A 20,197-nucleotide genomic window follows, 5' to 3' on the forward strand; every position below is an offset into this window, starting at 1 on the left:
TCTTCTTCTTTTATATTTTCTAATTTTTGTGTAATTTTTTCACTTCCTTTTATCCATTCTGTTGTTTTTCATTTTTTATTATTTACCCTTTTTGCTCCTATTTTTTGTTTACACGGTGTTGTGAACCACCAGTGTGTTTTTGTTATTATATGTGGGTATAATTTTTCTAGAAATGGCATTCCTAATAGCATATCTTTTGTAGTTAATTCAAAGTTATATATTTCTTCTATAGTTAATATCTTATCCCATATTTGTATTTTTATATTTTTTGCCTTATATGTGATCATGCTTCCTTCATTATTAAATCCTGTTACTACTATAGGTGTTTTTAGTTTTTCCCACTTATCTTCTGGTAAACAATTGTATTTACATATATTAGCTTCTGCTCCCGTATCTATCATTGGTGTATAATATCGGTTGTAATATCCTTCTATTATTATCTTTGCAAGTATATATATTTTCATATTTTTATCATACCAAAGTTCTTTTTATTATTACTCTTTTATTTTCATAATTTATTGTTAACTGTTTGTCTTCTAGATTATATGGTTTTACTTGTTCCAACCATTTTATTCCTAAAATGATATTTTCATTTCCTTGATATATTTTGAATTTTATTACTATTGGTACTCCTCCAATGATTATTTCCTTTTCTGTAGTTTCTTCGGTATACATTAATGCTTTTGGTAATTCAGAGCATGATTGTTCAATAGTTATTATTTCATCTTCCGTCACTAATTCTCTTATAATATAGTTTTCTTCTCGTCCTGTATCTATTAATATTAAATATTTTCGTTGTTCCATTATTCCGGTTATGTAGTAATGATGTGGTTTCATGTCTTCTTCTATTGATTTTTGTGGGGTTTTATCTATTCTTCTTGAGGTACTCATTTTTGATGATGTTTGGGGTATCTCATTGTTTATTCTTTTCAATGTGCTTAGTCTTTCTTTTACTATTTCTAAATCTTCTTCTATATCAATTTCATTATAACTATAATCATTTTTATCTATGACTATAACTATTCTTTCAAAGGGATCTTCTATTTTTATTTTGTCTATTTTATTTTTTGCTGTTATTTTATGTTTTGTTGTTAGAACATATAAGTTTTTACATCTAGCTGTAAATATTTTACTTCCTGGGGCTAGTTCTATCCCTGACATTCGCCAGTATAAATACTAGTGATTTATCTATATTTTTGTCATTTATTGCTACTGAGTAGTTAGCACTTATTATAAACTTAAATTTTTGGTATATGAGGTTACCTCTTACCGCACTTATTATACTTTTTTCTATGGGTTGTATAATTCTATCATCCGCTAAGTATATTTCTATGGGTGTATCTATTCCTTCTCTAAAACATGCTTTTATTAATATTTTCGTTCCTCCTAAATGTACATATTTAATTGGATTTTTAGCCTTAATATCTTGTATTTCTTTATTTATTATTCGTTTATTTATTATTGGTATTTTGGCTTTTCCTTTAGTGTATTTGCAATCTATGATATGTTCTCTTTGACTTACTATATAATATTCTTCTTTTTGTCGTTTAAACCAGTTTCTTACTGTTGGTATTTCGAATATTTTTGCTACGCTTAGGTCTAATTCTTTTCCTTTTATTTGTTCAAATACACTATTATCAAATATTATTTTCTGTTCTAAATGTTCTTCATCTTGATGTTCTTCTCTATTTATTGTTTGTATATCTGCTTCAGTCATTTATATTATAGAATTCATTATCTGATTTTATTTCTATGTCATTATCTATTTCGTTTTCCGATAATTCATATATACTATCATTGCTTTCTAATTCATAATCTACGTATTCTATTTGTGTATATTTTTCATCGTCTATTATTATTTCTGATATTTGTTTTTTCTTTGGATTTTTAGGTAATTTACAATCTCTAGCTATGTGTCCTAATTTTCCACAATTATAACAAGTACATTCCGTTAGTTTTCTTTTTGGTCTATATGGTCTTTTGGTTTTGTAATTTTTTACATAGTACCTTCTTCTTGGTTTTTTATATTTATATTTTGATCTATATTTTTTATTATATTTCTTTCTATTTTTGTAATACTTATCCGTACAACCAAATTGGGGTGCTGTTTTATTTTTGCAACATGCTAAGTTCTTTATTAATATTTTTTCCATTTTTATTTCTTCTTTATGCTTTTCACATAGTTCCATAAACCATCGTTGCAAGAATTTCATTCTAGCTCCTAAGGTGTCCGTTAATTCTGCTTCATTCCAACTTTTTATTATTTTTGAATTAAAAGGTTCTGGTAATTTTGTAAAATATAATTTTCTTATTTCTTTACTTTCTTCTGTGCTATATGTTCCTTTATAATAATATTCTCTAAATGCACATGTATATTCATCTATGTAACACATATTGCATATTGCTAATTTTGTCATTAGATTCCGATTTATGATTTTTTCTTTATTTTGTTCTTCTACTTCTGTTGTCATACTACTAAATTCATTTCTTATAGCTATTTCGTATTTATATAATATTTCCATGGTTGTAGTGGCTATTCCACCATCAAATTTTTTATTATTTCTTAAAGTTGTTAAGCTTTCATTTGTTAAATTTTGTAGCCATAATTTTACTGTTCCTATAAGTGTTCTTTCTATGTATCCTGGTGCCTCTGCTATTACTATCTTGTTATCTATTAATTGTTTTGATATATATCCTACCCATAATTGGATTGTTTTATTTATGTCTGCTACACAGTCTAAATCTAAAAATTCATGTTGTCCAGTTATTGGTTTAGGCGTCCATTTTTTATTTAATCTTTTATCCCATGTAGTTTTTTCTTTATCATATTGTTCATAATTTTCATTATAATATTTTGGATTAAATTTTTTTAGGTTTTTTACTCCTGATGTGCTAGGTTTTTCGTCCATGTCTACGTCTTCTGTATTTACTTCTAAATTTTTTGTATTATCTATGTTTGCTAAAAGTTCTGTATATGTTTCGCTTGTTTCCGAATGTTGTTCTAGAGCATCATCGTTTATTTCATCAACTCTTATTTCGGGTAGATTATCTTGGTTATTTTCTTCTTTTTCTCCTAATTCATCTTGTATTGCAATTTTTCTTTAAATTTATTTATCTCATTTGCTAATTTTGTTTTTTGTTCTTTTTCTTTTTGTTTAATTTCATACATTTCTTTTAATATTGCTAGCTCTTTTTCTAGCTCTATTATTTTAGTATTTTTTACTTCTTCTAATTGTTGTACTTCCTTTTTTGCTTGTTGTTTTATTTTTTCAATTTCCGTTCTTCTATCTATTTCTTCATTTTCTTTTGTTATTCTTACCATAGCAGTTAAACTATCTTCTAGTTTTACCGTTTCTTTTTATAACATTAAACTTATATTGTCACCTACTTTCTTATATCTTCTTCCTAGATTAGAAAATATTATCTTTATTTTTAATCCGTCATAATTTTCATATGTTTTTTCATCTATTGCGTATTCTTCTTTATTCATTTATAAATTATGTTGTAGTTTATATTCTAAGTTATTTATTTGTATTTCTAGATATAAAATAGTCTTTCTTTGTGCTACTATAGATTTGTGACAAATTCCTGCGAATATATTATTGTTAAGTCTATTTTGTCTATGTTCTAATTCTTGTCGTTTTTCTATAATTATTTCATTAAGTTTTTGTCTATAGTCACTATTCTTGTTATTCATTGTATTTTTAAGTATTGAATATATTTATATTCTATTTTAGATATATTATCTATTAATTGATTTAATTTTTCGTTATCAGTTTTTGTGATATTAAGTTGTTTATATTTCAAATATAATTTGTTTAATTTTCTTCTTATTTTTCTTAATTTTCTACTCGTATATTTCTTACCGTGTTTCTTATTATCCATGGCTCTGATACCATTTTTCGGTTTCGGTGCGGAACTGGTAGCTGGGGATTTCATGGAAGTGGTAGTGTGGTAGGTGAGTATTTTATTTTAAAGATTTTATTGTAGTATTCTTTTGCTAAGTGTCTTAATCTTGATATCCCTTTAATGTTAATTTTTGGTAGTGTGAAATTCATGGTAAAATGTAATAATATTTATTGTAATATTCTTCCGATAGTTGTTTTAATCTGAATATTTCTTTAATATTACTTATGATATATTCAAGATATAACATATCTTCGGTTCTTTGGTACATAGATAAGTCTACCCTGCAAAGCGGCTTCTCGCTTATCCCCATTTTCCAATGAGGAGATCCGACGTCAAGTGCAGGAATTGCTGTCAAAGGGGCGGGAAAAAAAAAGTGTTATTAGTAAACTGAGTCAGTGGATGACAGTGAAAAGATTTTGGAGTATTAAAAACATACATAAAAATTATGATTTGCATTATAACTAATATTCAACTGTATTAAAAAAAATATAGTGATTCTAATTGAATCATCAGGTAAAATTAACTAAAATTCACGAGTGAATATGTATTTACTCTTAGTGGAGGAGCAGTCTCTTGAAAAATCTTCAAACAGACATGTACCGCTCTCTCTACTGTGAAATATGAGTTTATCACTCTAGATAAGGCTGGTGAAAATGTTGAACGACTCCAAAATTTCTTGAAAGATATTCTTTTTTGGCTCAAACTTTTAGTACAAGTATGCATAGATTATGAGAGTTAAGTTGCAATAGATAGTGCATGTAGCATGATGTATAATAGAAAGTTTCTTCATAGTTGACGTAGACATAATACTGTTAAGGAACTACTCTCTAGTGTAATTATCACAAGTGACTATGTAAAGTCAAAGGATAATACATCGGATCCACTTACAAAGGGTCTAACTAGAAAGGGAGTTGACAAATTATTAGAGAGAATGGGACTATGTCCGAGGAAAAGTTATCATGACACTCTATCTAGAACAGCAAAATCCCAAGTTATAGGTTCAAGGAGATCAAACAAATTCAGCACCCCCGTATTGAATTCCTTCTATGGTTCCACATGAGAAACCAGTACGAATATAACTTACATGTCCAATTGAACTATGAGCTAGAAGTCTTTTTACTTTCCTTAATTAATTTAAAAGGCAACCCGCAGCGCCGGGCTATAAGATAAGATATAGTTCTTGTACTACTCGATTGACTGGTAAGAAAGAGCTTCCGTAAGAACTGGAAGACTCTTGTAAGTACGGTAACCCTCTTCCGCTACTGGTGGACTGTTGCATAGAAAGGGCAACAGAAGCAACCTTTCTTAGCGTGCTTTTCAAGCGTTGTTCATGGTGTATCATCAAAAAGGTATAGTAAGCCTTCTTGGGGGCTGAAATCGGCATTTTCGGCCAAGAGACAAAACAAAAGCACTCATATGAATGGTGCTAATTCCCATGTTCTTTCTAGTCTCGTTTGGTTTAGAGAGCCTCTTTTTTCAGGTTCCAAAACAACTTGGGCAAAATAGGGTTCTACCGGGAAACCATGGATTTTTGAATTGATGACGGTTCAACATTGTCAAAATTACTTTATGGTTCATTCATGATCAGACAATGTTCAGTAACAAGGATAATGTCATTAGGACTTTTTAATGCTTTTTAAAATTGATAAAGGGTATATTAAATGGTTTATCTATGAGATAATACATTTAGAAATCACCTATATAAGTGTTAGGTATAAGTCGCTTCAAGGAGAATCTTGTAAGGCTAGTTCTCTACGCACTTATAAACCAAGAAGTGTTCAAGATTGAAACGAACAAAGCAATGAGAACCAAAAACAGTAAAAGGGTTGATTGTGTGATTTATGTAGTTTAGGTATACACCAGAGCTAAATGGTTCAAAGATATCAAATCTACCGATTGACCAAGTATATCTGATATACGTTCACTAAAGAAAGTTCAAAGAAAAACTCAAATATCTAGATTCAACCAATCCCTACTTACGAATCACACAGTTGACACCCAATTTTGAACCTCCACAATGTAAATTAATCATCAAGCTTCTTAAATTCCAAACGATTTGAAATAGTTGACTTTATAAAATTTTAAGTACTTTTCAAGTCATTTTAAGTAATTCCATCATTTTTACGATTTTTAAACTAATATATATATATATATATATATATATATATTCTAGTTAATTTTGTATGTATTTATGAATATTCAAAAATCATCTCAAAAATATTTTTACATTTTAGTTAAATATTTTATTAATTTAATTTAAGTTATAGTTATAATTTCAAGTTAATTAGTTTGTAATTAAATTAATTATTTTATAATTGAGTTAATTATTTTATTTCGTTAAGATTAAGAAGCTTGTTAATTAATTAATATTAATTCAACTTATTTAAATTTTAACCGAATTTGCTAATTAAATTCAATTCGGCTAATTTCTTAACTCCACGTGGCTAATTGATCCTATTACCAACCTAACCCATTTTTATTTCCAATTTTCAGCACCCAAACTTTGAGCCCAATTCCCTTAAGCCTTTATCAGCCCACCAAAGACAAATCTAATACCAAAAGAAACCCAGCAATCCCAAAATAACCCAACATTACATTCAACAGCAAAAACAACCAGCAGCGCAGCAAACCCGACCGCCCCTACATCCATCATATTCAAACATTTTCTTCCTCGGCAAAAATCGTGGAGAACCCAAAAATCCAACAAAAAATCCCAACTACCCTGCAGAACCCATAACCCTAGCAACCTAATCGATCAAATCGTTGTTCCCTTTCCCCCATTTTCAGAGATCTTCAAATCTCATTCACTGTTGATCTTGAAAAGGAGGAAAGAAATTCAACGGACTTCCCCCCAAAATGGCCCCAACTTCCCCTATAAATATCAAGTGATGGGAGAAGGTCTAAAAAAAGGGGTTTTGTTTTAAAGGTTTTGGAGTTGGTTCAAATTTCCCTGTTCTAGTCTAAACCGGTGTAAGAAGTCGTTGCTCTCATTGGCTCGTTTTATTCTCAGTTTGCTACCCCCGAAAAGGTAACACTCCTTTTTATGATTTTAGTCTTTTTGTCGTGAATTAACAGTAGTTTAATTTTATGGTCTGATTATGTGATCCTGCTGCTAGACTTATGTGAGGATGGTATAATAATCGGTGGTTTAACTTGTTCTCTATTCATGTTGTTGTGTTGTTTTGTTTTGCTCAAAATCTTAGTGATTTTGTTTAGCTTTGAGTCGGTTTCTTCCTATTTTCTTTTTGTTTCACCGTTAATCTCGTCTACTAAGCTGTGAGAGTTGCGGTTCAATTGTGAAGTTCGAAATCATCTTCGATAGATTATTTCGATTTCCATTAATAGATCATTTTTTACTCTTGTTACTTGCAAACTAAGTGTTGTGACTCGTCCATTGATAGTTGTATCTCTAAAATCTCTTGTATAATGGAGTTGGTTGTATATTCTCGGTTATCTCCTATATGAGTCAACAAAATTGATTATTTCAAGTTGTGGGAGTGTTCATTCCATGTCAACTTGTCTTGTTATAACTTTGAGTCCATTTTAGTAGTTGTTGCTTTAAAATGATTTTTAAATTTGTGAATCTTCTTAGTTTTGGTTCGGAATGCGTCTTTGTCCAGCCTAGAACTAATCTTCTTCTTGGTTACTGCATATGCTCTTTTAACTTGATATTCTCCTAAGCTTATGGGCTGCTTAATTTCTTTTTTAATATCCATTTGAATCTCAACTTCTCGTTGTGCATGTTTAGCTTAATCTTCATGCTTGCACATATTTTGATTTAGCGGTTTAGGTTTCTTATACATATATGATCTCCTATATTGTGATGATGGTATTCTCAATATGAAGTAAGTTTATTTCAGCTAAAATGTAGTTGTTCTTGAACATTTTCAGTGTCCAGCCTTAATGGAAATATAAAGTTACTTTTTTTGCATTCGAATCTAGCTAAATGTCACTCTTTTGCTGATTGTCATGTTGTTCGATGGTCAATGTGAATTCAATATTATCGTAATCGTTCTTTAACACCATGAAGTATTTGGTTAACTTGATGTTGCACTTGCTCTTTCACTTTGTGCTCTATCTTTTGAATCCCCAAGTTAACCGCATTTTTCAATTTCAATTGTTAAAAATTCCCTCTTAACTTGCTTATTTCTTTGGGTTCTCTGCCTGTACCCATTTGCAAGTTTTAACTTTTATGTTCCTTTTGTGTAGTATTCTATGTTGTCCTAGGTTTTGATTTGGCAAAATTGCTTATAGATAAGAGTGGCTAGCTTTACTCTAAATATTGATTTAGCCTTGCTTGCCTTTTTTTTACTGTTAAGAGTACTGTATTGAAGTTATTATTTGTGTAGAATGTCTAATAATCCTGACATGTTGCTATGATGTTAATATAAATAGGATGCTTTAGTTTTCACATGCTTCCAGCATCTATGTTTGTCTGTAAATTAATGAAGCATGATTTGTTATTTATGGTTGTTTAAGTTTAATAAGCTAATTCATTTTGTTACAGTTTATTAGTTGTTTGTTGTGATATGCCTCTCATCATTATTGGTTCATGATTTTGAGTTGTTTAAATTACCGTTCTAATTCTTATCGTCTTATTTTCCTTACATGAACTTTTCTGAGTCTGTGGTGGACTCTTTCTCTTTTGCATCCTCGAGAAGAGCCATACAGGTTCAATTTTTCTCCATCGTGTCAGCCTAAAATGTCTTCGAAATAAGGGAAGCTGATCTGGCATTAAATTACAATTCTCAAGTCCCAAAATCCCAAAAAGGGGTTGTATACAACTATATACATTGATATACAACTCAAAAACGCAAAAATACAGGGCAAAAGCAAAACACAGGTGTTCGGAAGCAAGAGATACATGAAAAGAGCTGATATACACTAATATATAGCCGGTGTATACGAAAATGGGATTGGGTTAAAACCCAAAAATTTGCAGCGAAATTGACCCATGAAGGGGCCCAATTTCATTATCTCTTTTACTCGCCTAGTTGTTTAATTATGTTTGACTAATTTCGTTTAACTCTATAACTCTAGAACTATTAATTAACCTACTTAGATCCCCAAAATATGACTAATTTTCTTTATGTTGGTTTACCTTTAAAACATCTTTTGTGTTCATTTATTTTATGTCTAGTATACCGATCAAATTTTTATATCTTTAATTAAGTTTATTTGTTCTTAAAAAGATATGCTATTTAATTAATAACTTTTTTTTTACTCATTAAAAAAAATGTTTTAAGTTAATCAAGTAAACTAAAAAAAAAACATGTTTTTCTTTACTCTATCACTTTCTCAAAAGTTAGTCAAAACATTGATTCCTTTTCATTTTTAATTAATTTAAGATAGTCCTCATGCTTTAATTTATCAAATTGGTTCAAATTATTATTTTTGAAACAATTCAAATAGGTTTAATTAGTGTAAATTTGTTAAAATTTTGTACCTATAATTTAATTGAAATATTTCAATTAAAGTTCCCTTAGCTTGAAAAATAGAAAAAATACGTCAATTATTTAATTGTTTTCTCAAAATTAATCAAATATTGTAAGTTATTATTTTTATGTTAAATCCTTATTTTTCTAAAAAATAGTCAAATATATTTTAGTCAAGTCGCAGGTCAACCGCATGTTAGCGGGCATTTCGAATGCTTAAACCCTTCTCGAGGTGTAAATTGAACCCCGAATCCTCTTTGGTATATTTCAAATGATTTTTTCTGTTTAAATCTTTGAAAATTATAAGTTTTCTTAATTTCTTTAAAAAATTAAGTGGCGACTCTTTTCTAAGTATTTTTCTTAAATTGTTTTATACTTAAATCATTTCAAAAAGTGATTTTTCTAAAGATAGTAAGATTGCGACTCTGCTGGGGAGTTAATTAAGTTCTAACCGTAAAATTTGACTTATTTGACTAATTGTTATTAATTGTTGAATTGTTTATCTGCACTCAATGTGTTTAATTTGTTATAACTGTCATTGCATTCCAGACACTTCCTATTGTATGTATAGTATATTAAGGACGGTTTCTGCATAATCGCAACCAGACTTTTTATACTCAACCCTTTTTCGAAATGATCGACAATTTATTGGTACGTCATGCGTCCAATGGTTGTCGTGAATTCCAGCCTAAGTTGTCCACTTGGGTTCCCCGTCTTTCAAAAGCCACTCTTAGTCAACTAGCGTAGAGCGAAACCAAATCCCAATTTTTAGCACATTTTGAACTAAGTTGACCCAACACCCAAGACATGTTTGGGCCCATTAGAAGTCCACCTTGTGTCTATTTGGCCCATTGGTCAATAAAAGACAACCGTACTTATGTGTTTGTATTTGAAGGATGTATACGTCATTTGGCAAAACATTGTCTCTTGGGGTTGGAATTTAACAATTTGTTCGAGTCAAAGAAGGATCAAATTACCATTGCATCTAAAGACGTTGGCCTTAAGAGATAGCAAGAAGCTCAAGAATGGAGAACCTTCCGTGGAATCATAGTTTAGGATTGTACCCCTACGTGGGACTGATTATTTGTATTCCTTTTCCCTATTAGGTATCCCCATTTAATTTGTTTGCAAGGTTTGTATAAATTTTAATTTTATGAAGCAATGGAATGTTTCAAATGACGTCATACATCCTTCAATTCGATTGGCCCACCTTTGGCATAAAAAGGTCACAAGTTTAGGAAGCGATATAAATTGTTTGTGTGCTACCTGATATGATTTCTTTTTTGTTGTAATGTGCCACTTTGTCGAAAGCAGAATTAATCCACTCTTGTTTCTTTGAGCACTCTAAGCATATATTAAAATTCACAACAACAAAGTCCGTCCAATTTACTCTTGAAGTATTGTCCAAGTTTCTCATAAAAGTATAAACCCTTTACTTTAAAAAATCTTCTAAGTTTTTATTCATCCGTCACAGGAAGGTCGACTTGCTAGAATGTCTGGAAAAAGAGTCAATTTACCAATCCCACCCATTGCTTTGGTTAGTAATGAAGAAATTGAAGAATCAATGTTCAAAAAATTTATCGAGACTAAAGAGAGGATAGCTACGCCCAAAAGGAGACTTGCAATACTGGACCAAACTGAATGGATGCTACGAGAGAGAATTATTGAGGTTGACATGGAAACAGCCTCGGTGAAAAGAAAGATCGCAAAAATTGATCAAGAGATAATTAATATCACTAAAGTGTCTGCAAGGATCCCTGAAATTGAACGAGACATTAAGAAACTAAATTTTGGGAATGCTTCCTCCATGAGGGAAAAGGTAAAACAAAAGTAGGTTCAGATGATGAGAGCACCAGATCGTCACCCTATGGTTGAAGAAGGAAGGAAAGAAGTCTTTGGGTAAATTTAGGTTCATGTAACGCATTTCTCATGTTTGTCATTTTGTTTTTAAGTTTTATTGAAATCAAGAACTATGCGAGAGTTGAGCCCATAGGGGGTACGTAGGAAGCTCTTTTCGAGCCTAGTCTCTCTATCAATTTCGGGAAGGGTAAGTTTAGGTTATCTTATGCAATTCGAACTACGTCGGGCCTGATTTCCTTGATGGATACGTAGGCAGCCTACTTAAGGCTCGGTCCCTATCTTTTCAATTTTTATTATCCCTTATTAGTGAATGATTCTAAAGAGTTTCACCTTCAAAAGCATATGAGTGGAAGAAATTAGCAAGATTCTATGCAAGTCGACTTTCCAATTCAATTACAAAAAAAAAGATTTCTTTCCATTTGAGTCCTCAAATTCACCCGAAATATTTCCATGGATTAATCTTGTTGAAGCAAAATGGCACTTGTGTGTTTATTTTTATGTCATCTTATTTGTATATCTCGTTAAAAACAAAAACTAAAACATGTCTTTTGAGTTGTTCTTCTCTATAGGTAAAAACTGATATGTGTTGAAATCAAATTGGCAGACCATCCCTACTTTACAAGATCTAAAGCAATCATACCATCATTCCCTGATCATTCTATGGAGAAAGGCAAGAGCAAAATGACTGGTACTTCTGAACAAACAGGAATAGTGGATGTGACCATCAGAAATATTGAACTCATTGATCAGAGTGAGTTGATCTCTCAGTTAATGCAACGAATTGCAGACATGCAAGAAGAACTTCAATAGACCAAAGATCTGGCCAAACTAGCCATTGCATCGAATGAACCCCCCTTTGAAACTAGAAGACCTCCTTATCCTTTTCCATCACTAAGTTCCCCATTACCCAACTATTTCCCTACCCACTCCACAGGACCCATCACGTCCACCCCTAATCCTCATACCATTGACTTAACTGTATCCAACGCTCCTTACGCCATCATTTCCTACCAAACACCACCACCATTACCAAATCAAAACCAAGCACATAACACTAATCACTCCCAAAACTTCACACCAACACATCAAATCCCACCCCAGTCTCCAATAATCCACGTGTTTTACCTAGCCAGCCTACATACCCTTCCGTAACATTCCAAACTCCACCAGCCTATACAATACCTGAGTCATGTCCTAGCTTTCCTGTTCAATCGAAACTGGATCACTATGAAGAAATGGAGAAGGAGTGGAGGTTGAGAGAAGAAAAGCGTGAACAAGAAATGAATGTTATAAAGGATGTCATCTCTGAGGTAGTAAAAAGTGTTCAATCTTCGAGGAAGATAACAGGACTTGAATATAAGGACCTTTGCATGCACCCTGACTTGGAAATACCCGAAGGTTACAAAATTCCAAAATTTGAAACCTTCAATGGTATTGGCAAAGCCATGGCTCACCTATGAGGTTGTTAAGTCGAAGCCTCAGTAGGGAGGCGTTAGAATGGTTCACATCTTAAGAACTCCGTCAGTGGTCTACATGGGGGGCTCTGGCCAAAGATTTTTTGGAAAGATTCCAGTTTAATGTCGAAGTTGTCCCTGACAGATATTATTTGGAAAAAATCAAGCAAAACACCACGGAGGACTATCGTGAATATGCGTGCCGCTGGAGGAAAGAAGCTGCGAAGGTACAACCTGTGATGACTGAAAGTGAAATAACTTCTGCTTTTATTCAAGCTCAGGAGCCTGAGTATTATGAAAGGATGTTGCCAATGATGGGACAGAAGTTTTCGGAGCTAATCAGAATGGGATAAGCCATAGAGGATAGCCTTAACTCTGGAAAGGTTACAAGTCTCACTGCCTTGCAGGCCACCAACAAATCCTCACCATTCATGGCCACAGGATTCGCTAGGAAAACGAAAGAGGATGTGTCTCCTGTATCTTTTAGCTCGAGGCCAAGGCCGAAAAGCTATTTAGGGTCTGGTTCTGCTATTGGAAACTCTAACCGATTCCCCACCTCAAATATTTACCCATCATCTCCACAAGCTCCAATCCCAATCTACTATGCACAACATAACTACCAAGCACTACCGCCTATCTACCAAAATCAACCACCAACCTACCAAAATACACTACTAAATCACCAAGCCAATGCATCGGTCTACCAAAATCTCAGACAAAACAACCCATATGCCAACAATCTACCCCGCCCTAACCTCGAAAGAAAGCCTCCCAGAGCTTTCACTTCCTTGGCAGAAACACGTACCCAACTATTTGAGCGTCTAAGAGCGGCAGGATTGATCTAACCAGTAGACGCAAGGATAATTAATCCCACAACAAAGTTCTTCTGAGCGGATCAACGTTGTGCGTACCATTCTGGAGGGGTAGGACATGATACAGAAGGATGTATCAATCTGAAACATAAGATTTAAGACTTGATCGATAACAGAGTCATCACTCTCCAAGCCCATTCCCCCAATGTGAACCTTAACCCATTACCGAATCATGGAGGAGCTACCATCAACATGATTGAAAGAGAAGAAAATTGGCTTGCTACTTGGACTATCGATAAAGTAAATGTCAACTCACTTATAACAACAGTGGCCTCATTGACCATAAAGGCCCGTCCAGAGTTTGTTGTAATAAATGCACCTCATCAAGTATTCGCTTTGACAAAGGAAAGCAATAACGAGCAGCCCAAAGAAAAGTTTTTTGTACAAGCGGCTACCGCACAAGGGATGACACGTTCTGGAAGATGCTATATTCCAGAAGAACTAACTCAGGAGACACGAAGAAAGGAGAACCAAAAAAGGTCGATCATAGAGGGTGAGGCTGAAGAGTTTTGGCGAAGAATGTAACCTAAGGAGTATTTCATTGTCAAGCATTTGGAGAAGACTCCCACCCAAATTCCTGTTTGGGCTCTATTAATGAGTTATGAGTACAATCGAAAAACACTGTTGAAGGTACTTGATGAAGCATATGTACCGGCAGGAACAAGTGGTGAGAATTTGGCCACTATGGTAAGTGATTTCATTGGGGGTCACCAAATCTCCTTTCAAGAAGAGAAGTTACTAATCGAATGAGTGATGCACACCGTGCCTTGTATATCACCGTCAAATACAGGGACAAGTTTGTAGCTCGAGTATTGATTGATAATGGCTCAGGGCTCAATATATGCCTATTAGCAACCCTTACTCAACTAAATTATGATATAGGAAAAATCCGTCAAAGCCGCATTATAGTAAGGGCGTTTGATGGTTCGCAAAGAAAGACCATGGGGGGAGTAGACTTGTGTATCCAAATGGGGCCTGCAAAATTTGTCACTGAATTCCAGGTGATGTGTATATCTATAAGCTACAACTTATTGCTAGGAAAACCATGGATCCATGCGGTCGGAGCAGTTCCATCCACATTGCATCAACTTTTGAAGTTCATTTAGGAGGACCATGAAATTGTCATTCATGGTGAAGGGAGTGATCGTAGGTACCCTGGTTTCTCCATTCCAGTTATTGAAGAGTCTTCTCAAGGTACTGACTTTCACACGGTAGAGATAATGAATGTTGTTTTGGAAGATGCGACACCGCAAGTACCAATGTCGTCAGTGTATAAAATGTTTGCCACAAATATGCTAACGAGCGGTTTTGAACCTGGGCGTGGGTTAGCTAACAATTTGGATGGCATATCTGAACCTCTTCTTATCCCACTTCAAAATTTCCGCTTTGGCGTCGGTTATACCCTAACAGAGGAAGATTTGTTTGAAGCAGAAACAAGGAAAAAACATGATTGTGATATACCGAAGCCTATTCCAGTATTGTACCAGACATTTGTTGCTAAAGCTTTAGAGCATGAGATTGATGGTCTAATAGAAGGGATGGGAAGATTGTTTGATGAAGAAGATTGTGATGTGATCTCGCCAGAATGCACCACAACACCCACCATCCGAGATGCCGGACCTGGAGAGATGCTAAAGAATTGGATGGCCACTCCACTTATGATCCATCGAATGGCTTGGTAGACAAACACAAGATTTGAAGTTTTATTTTTTGAAAATCGGTGTTGTTCGGACGAGGCTCAAAACCACCATTTCTGTCACTTTATTTTTCATCGTAATGTTTAAAAAGGAAATGACTTATGAGTCATGACCAAAGTTTGTATGCCTTTTTAAAATTCCAATGAAAGCCTTGTTTATTTTAAAATTGATTATCTTGTCATTGCGAATTATTCTGCAATAAATACATTTAAACTCTTTCTATCTAACATGGTTGATTTGCTGTTCTTTTCAGTAAAAATGAATCTAAACCTGCCAATGTCATGACGTGTCACGAACACGACGAACCAAGTAAAGTCGATGAAGATGAATGTGAAGAATATGATGAGGAAACTATGATACATGAACACCTTACCGAGAACTTGAAGCAACTTGAAGACGATAGAAAGCCCAACCTGGATGAAACAGAGACAGTAAACCTGGGAGATGACGAGTCAGTCAGAGAAACCCGAGTCTGTGTCCATTTGGCAGCAACAGAAAGAGAAGAATTGGTCAAGCTGCTCAGACAATACATCGATGTGTTTACCTGGTCTTATGATGATATGCCAGGATTAAGCACTGATATTGTTTCCCATAAGCTGCATATCAATCCAGAATATTGCCCAGTAAAGCAGAAAAACAAAAAGTTCAAGTCAGATCTGAGTTTAAGGATAAAAGAGGAGATCATGAAGTAGATCGAATCAAAAGTCGTTGAAGTGATCAAGTATCCTACTTGGCTGGTCAACATTGTTCCAGTGGCGAAGAAAGATGGAAAAATCAGGATATGCGTGGATTATTGGGATCTCAACAAAGCGAGTCCAAAAGATAATTTCCCCTTGCCGAATATCCACATAGTCATCGATAATTATGCTAAGCATGAGTTGCAATCTTTTGTGGATTGCTTTGCGGGATACCACCAGATTCTAATGGATGAAAAAATGCAGAAAAAACATCATTCATCACACCTTGGGGAGTCTACCATTATCAAGTGATGTCGTTCGGCCTCAAGAATGCTGGAGCCACTTACATGAGAGCTATGACCACCATTTTCCATGATATGATCCACAAAGAAATTGAGGTGTATGTGGACTATGTCATCATAAAATCCTGAGACAGTTCGGATCATCTGACACACTTGGAAAAGTTCTTTAACAGGTTACGTAGGTATGATTTGAAGTTGGGCCCAGCCAAATGAGCATTTGGAGTACCTACAGGGAAGTTACTCAGATTCATAGTTAGCAGAAGAGGTATCGATCTTGATCCTTCCAAGATCAAGGCAATTCAAGAGTTACCTCCTCCAAAGACTATGAAAGAAGTAATGAGTTTTTTGGGGAGACTGAATTACATTAGTCGATTCATAGCTCAATCAACGGTGATATGTGAGTCCATATTCAAGTTACTACGAAAAGATGCGCCAACCAAATGGACCGAAGAATGTCAGAAGGCTTTTGACACCATCAAAAGTTACCTTTCGAATCCACCAGTGTCGGTGCTGCCACGTGCAAGCAGTCCTTTGCTATTGTATTTATCCGTCTCCGACAATGCATTCAGGTGTGTGTTGGGACAACATGATGAGACCGGAAGAAATGAGAGAGCTATATACTATTTGAGCAAGAAGTTCACATCCTATGAGTCTTGTTACACCCTTTTAGAGAGAACTTGTTGTGTTTTGACTTGGGTTGCTCAGAAATTGAGACATTATCTGTCGGCTTATACAACACATCTCATTTTGAGGATGGACCCGCTCAAGTACATATTTCAGAAAGTAATGCCCACCGGAAAGCTAGAAAAGTGGCAAATGTTGTTGAGTGAGTTCGATATTATGTACATGACTCAGAAAGCAATCAAGGGGCAAGCATTGGCCGATCACCTTGTTGAAAACCCAGTAGATTAAGGATATAAACCGCTTAGAACATATTTCCCTGATGAAGAATTATTGTTTGTAGGGGAAGACATATCAAAATCATATCCTGGGTGGAAAATGTTCTTTGATGGAGCAGAAAACTCTATAGGATCAGGAATTGGAGCAGTGTTGATATCCGAATCGGGGCAACATTATCTAGCAACAGCAAAACTTAGATTCTGATGCACTAATAACATGGCTAAGTACGAAGCATGTATTCTTGGCATTAGAATGGATCTTGACATGAATGTTCAAGAATTACTGATAATTGGTGAATCAGACTTATTGATTCATCAAGTTCAAGGAGAATGGGCCGTGAAGAATCCTAAAATCTTACCTTACATATAATTGGTACAGAGATTATGCAAAAGATTTAGGAAGACCGAGTTCAGACACACACCGAGAATACAGAAAGAGCTTGTTGATGCCCTTGCAACCATATCGTCCATGATACAAACCCAGAAAAGAGTTATATCAATCCACTTGAGATAGTTTTAAAAGAACAACCAACATATTGTTCACATGTGGAAGCAGAATGGGATGGTAATCCATGATATATCGATGTGAAAAAGTATTTAGAAGCTGGCGAATATCCGGAAAAAACAACAAGTATTCAGAAGAAAACTATCCGAAGAATGGCAAACAACTTCTTTTTGAATTGAGAGGTTCTTTATAAGAGGACACCCGATCTGGGATTACTGAGATCTGTGGATGCTGCAGAAGCCACAAAAATGCTTGAAGAAATGCACCCTGGAGTGTGTGGGACGCACATGAATGGGTTTACATTAGCAAAGAAAATCTTAAGGGCGGGATACTTCTGGATGACTATGGAAAATGATTGTGGCCGATTTGTCCAAAAATGTCATAAATGCCAGGTACACGGAGATCTGATCAAAGTACCACCCCACAAGCTCAATGCGATGAGTTCCAGTTGGCCATTTGCAGCTTGGGGCATGGATGTTATTGGACCAACTGAGCCTGCTGCCTCAAATGGTCATACGTTCATTTTGGTTGCCATTAATTATTTCACAAAGTGGGTCGAAGTTGTTTCCTACAAAGCTGTGACAAAGAAAGTTGTGGCCGATTTTGTTGGCAGCAATTTGATATGTCGTTTTGGAGTTCCAGAGTCTATCATCACAGACAATGGAGCAAATCTGAATAGTCATTTAATGAAAGAGATATGTGAACAATTCAAAATTACCCACCGCAATTCAACTGCATATCGCCCTCAGATGAATGTAGCTGTGGAAGCTGCTAATAAGAACATCAAGAGGATACTGAGAAAGATGATTGACAACTACAAATGTTGGCATGAAAATTTGCCTTATGCTTTGCTAAGTTACCGCACCACAATCTGAACCTCAACTGGAGCAACTCCTTACCTATTAGTATACGGAACAGAAGAAGTGATACCAACTGAAGTTGAGATACCATCTTTAAGGATTATTCAAGAAGTTGGATTGAGCGATGCCGAATGGATTTGTGATCGATATGAGCAATTGACATTGATTGATGAGAAAAGAATGAGTGTTGTTTGTCATTGCCAGTTGTATCAACAGAGAATGACTCGCTCTTTCAACAAGAAAGTAAGAGTTCGAACATTTGATGTAGGCCAATTGGTGTTGAAACGCATTTTCCCTCATCAAGAGGAATATAAAGGGAAATTTGCACCTAACTGGCAAAGACCATATGTTGTCCACAAAGTACTATCAAGAGGACCTTTGGTTCTAGCAGAGATGGATGGTAGAGTGGCGAAAAGCTATCAATTTAGATGTTGTCAAGAGATACTACATTTGAAGGATGCTACTTCTTTCATTTATTTCGCAGTTTGTTTGTAATCATTGTTGCATTTATGTTTTGAAACATTCCCCTTGTACTTGAACTACATTCGACCTGAATTCCCAAGAATGAGATATGTATGCGGTCTATGTCGGCCTCGGTCATTTCCTTATCAAAATTTTCTATTTTGAAAATTTTCGAGATGGGAACTACGTTTGACCTGATTCCTGCCTCAACGGGATACGTAGGCGCCACAAGGGTTCGGTCATATTCCCAATAAGATTTCCATTTTCCTTCATAATGGAAACTAGGACGGAATTTTTTAGAGGACCTCAAAAATTCTACAAGAAGAGTCATCTCCTACAAACAAGAGTCAAGGATCATATCAAAATGTGCAACTAGGAATAATTTTGAGGAGATATCAAATTCAAGACTCTCGTGATCATCATCAGATTTGTTTTTGAAACATCTAACTGGGACAGAATTTTTGAGAAGGACCTCAAAAATTCTATCAAGGATACTCGGACCTTCGAAGTCAACTTCAATTGCCTCACATCGATGTGTTCTTAAGGGTTTTAAGTTGCCAACAAGCTACCTATCATGTCAAAATCTGAGACAAAGGGTTTTGTTTGTGTCGTGCATGTCGTGACAGTTAATTGGCAGAGATTTCCTTTAAAACAATTTTTTTTAAAAAAAAACCTTCATACCTAGTAAATGTTTTAATTCAAATATGATCTTGTCTTTTGTCTACTGTGATTCATTGGATCTACCAGACAAATTTCCAGAGATAACGAGACCAGGAGCAAGGTGACCTCAACACAGATCAGTGTTCCCAAAACTAACATGTTTTTGTGGATGCAGGGTATAATAAGATCATCAAAGGAGCTATATTTATCAACCAACTAGTTCAGGAGAACATGTCCAGCAAATATCAATTAGTGAGTGTAACATCTTCGTTTGATCAAAGAGGTATTTGACAGATTGAAGATTAGTATCTACTGCTTAAGGCTACGAGATACCGATGAAAATGATGTTTTGATCAAAAAGTACCTATCATCATATCAAATATTGATGAAAGACGACGTTCATAATCAAAATCATATTCAAATTACCGAGAGGGCCATTGCATATTCAAATTGTCGAGAGGGCCATCATATTCAAACTGCCGAGAAGGCCATTCATATGCAAATTGCCAAGAGGACCATTGCATACCAAAACGCCGAGAGGGCTATTACATATCAAACCGCCGAGAGGGCCATTGCATATTCAGACCATCGAGAGGACCATCCTA

The 20,197-nt window shown here is 34.6% G+C and overlaps 2 protein-coding genes across 2 annotated transcripts in view; both read left to right on the plus strand.

The window, feature by feature from the left end:
• Window positions 1-20,197, plus strand: part of LOC125810249 (methyl jasmonate esterase 1-like) — a 364,593-nt gene that overhangs the window by 13,651 nt on the left and 330,745 nt on the right. The gene's annotated exons all lie outside the window — the stretch shown is intronic.
• Window positions 17,859-19,883, plus strand: LOC125810268 (uncharacterized). The gene is made up of 3 exons (XM_049489779.1): window positions 17,859-18,432; window positions 18,517-18,870; window positions 19,768-19,883. The coding sequence occupies exons 1-3, from the start codon at window positions 17,859-17,861 to the stop codon at window positions 19,881-19,883; spliced, it is 1,044 nt and encodes a 347-aa protein (XP_049345736.1).

This window comes from Solanum verrucosum, unplaced genomic scaffold, assembly GCF_900185275.1.
Source record: "Solanum verrucosum unplaced genomic scaffold, falcon-dt-bn FXZP01000038.1, whole genome shotgun sequence".
In the NCBI taxonomy this organism is placed as follows: Eukaryota; Viridiplantae; Streptophyta; class Magnoliopsida; order Solanales; family Solanaceae; genus Solanum; species Solanum verrucosum.

What these genes read in the sequence shown, in the direction of transcription:
- LOC125810268 (XM_049489779.1), top strand. Translation starts at nt 17,859, where the DNA reads ATGCTTGAAGAAATGCACCCTGGAGTGTGTGGGACGCACATGAATGGG. An exon ending in GATGATTGACAACTACAAAT is followed by an intron (nt 18,433 to 18,516) that starts GTTGGCATGAAA and finishes CTTACCTATTAG; the next exon opens with TATACGGAACAGAAGAAGTG. An exon ending in GGTTCTAGCAGAGATGGATG is followed by an intron (nt 18,871 to 19,767) that starts GTAGAGTGGCGA and finishes TTGTGGATGCAG; the next exon opens with GGTATAATAAGATCATCAAA.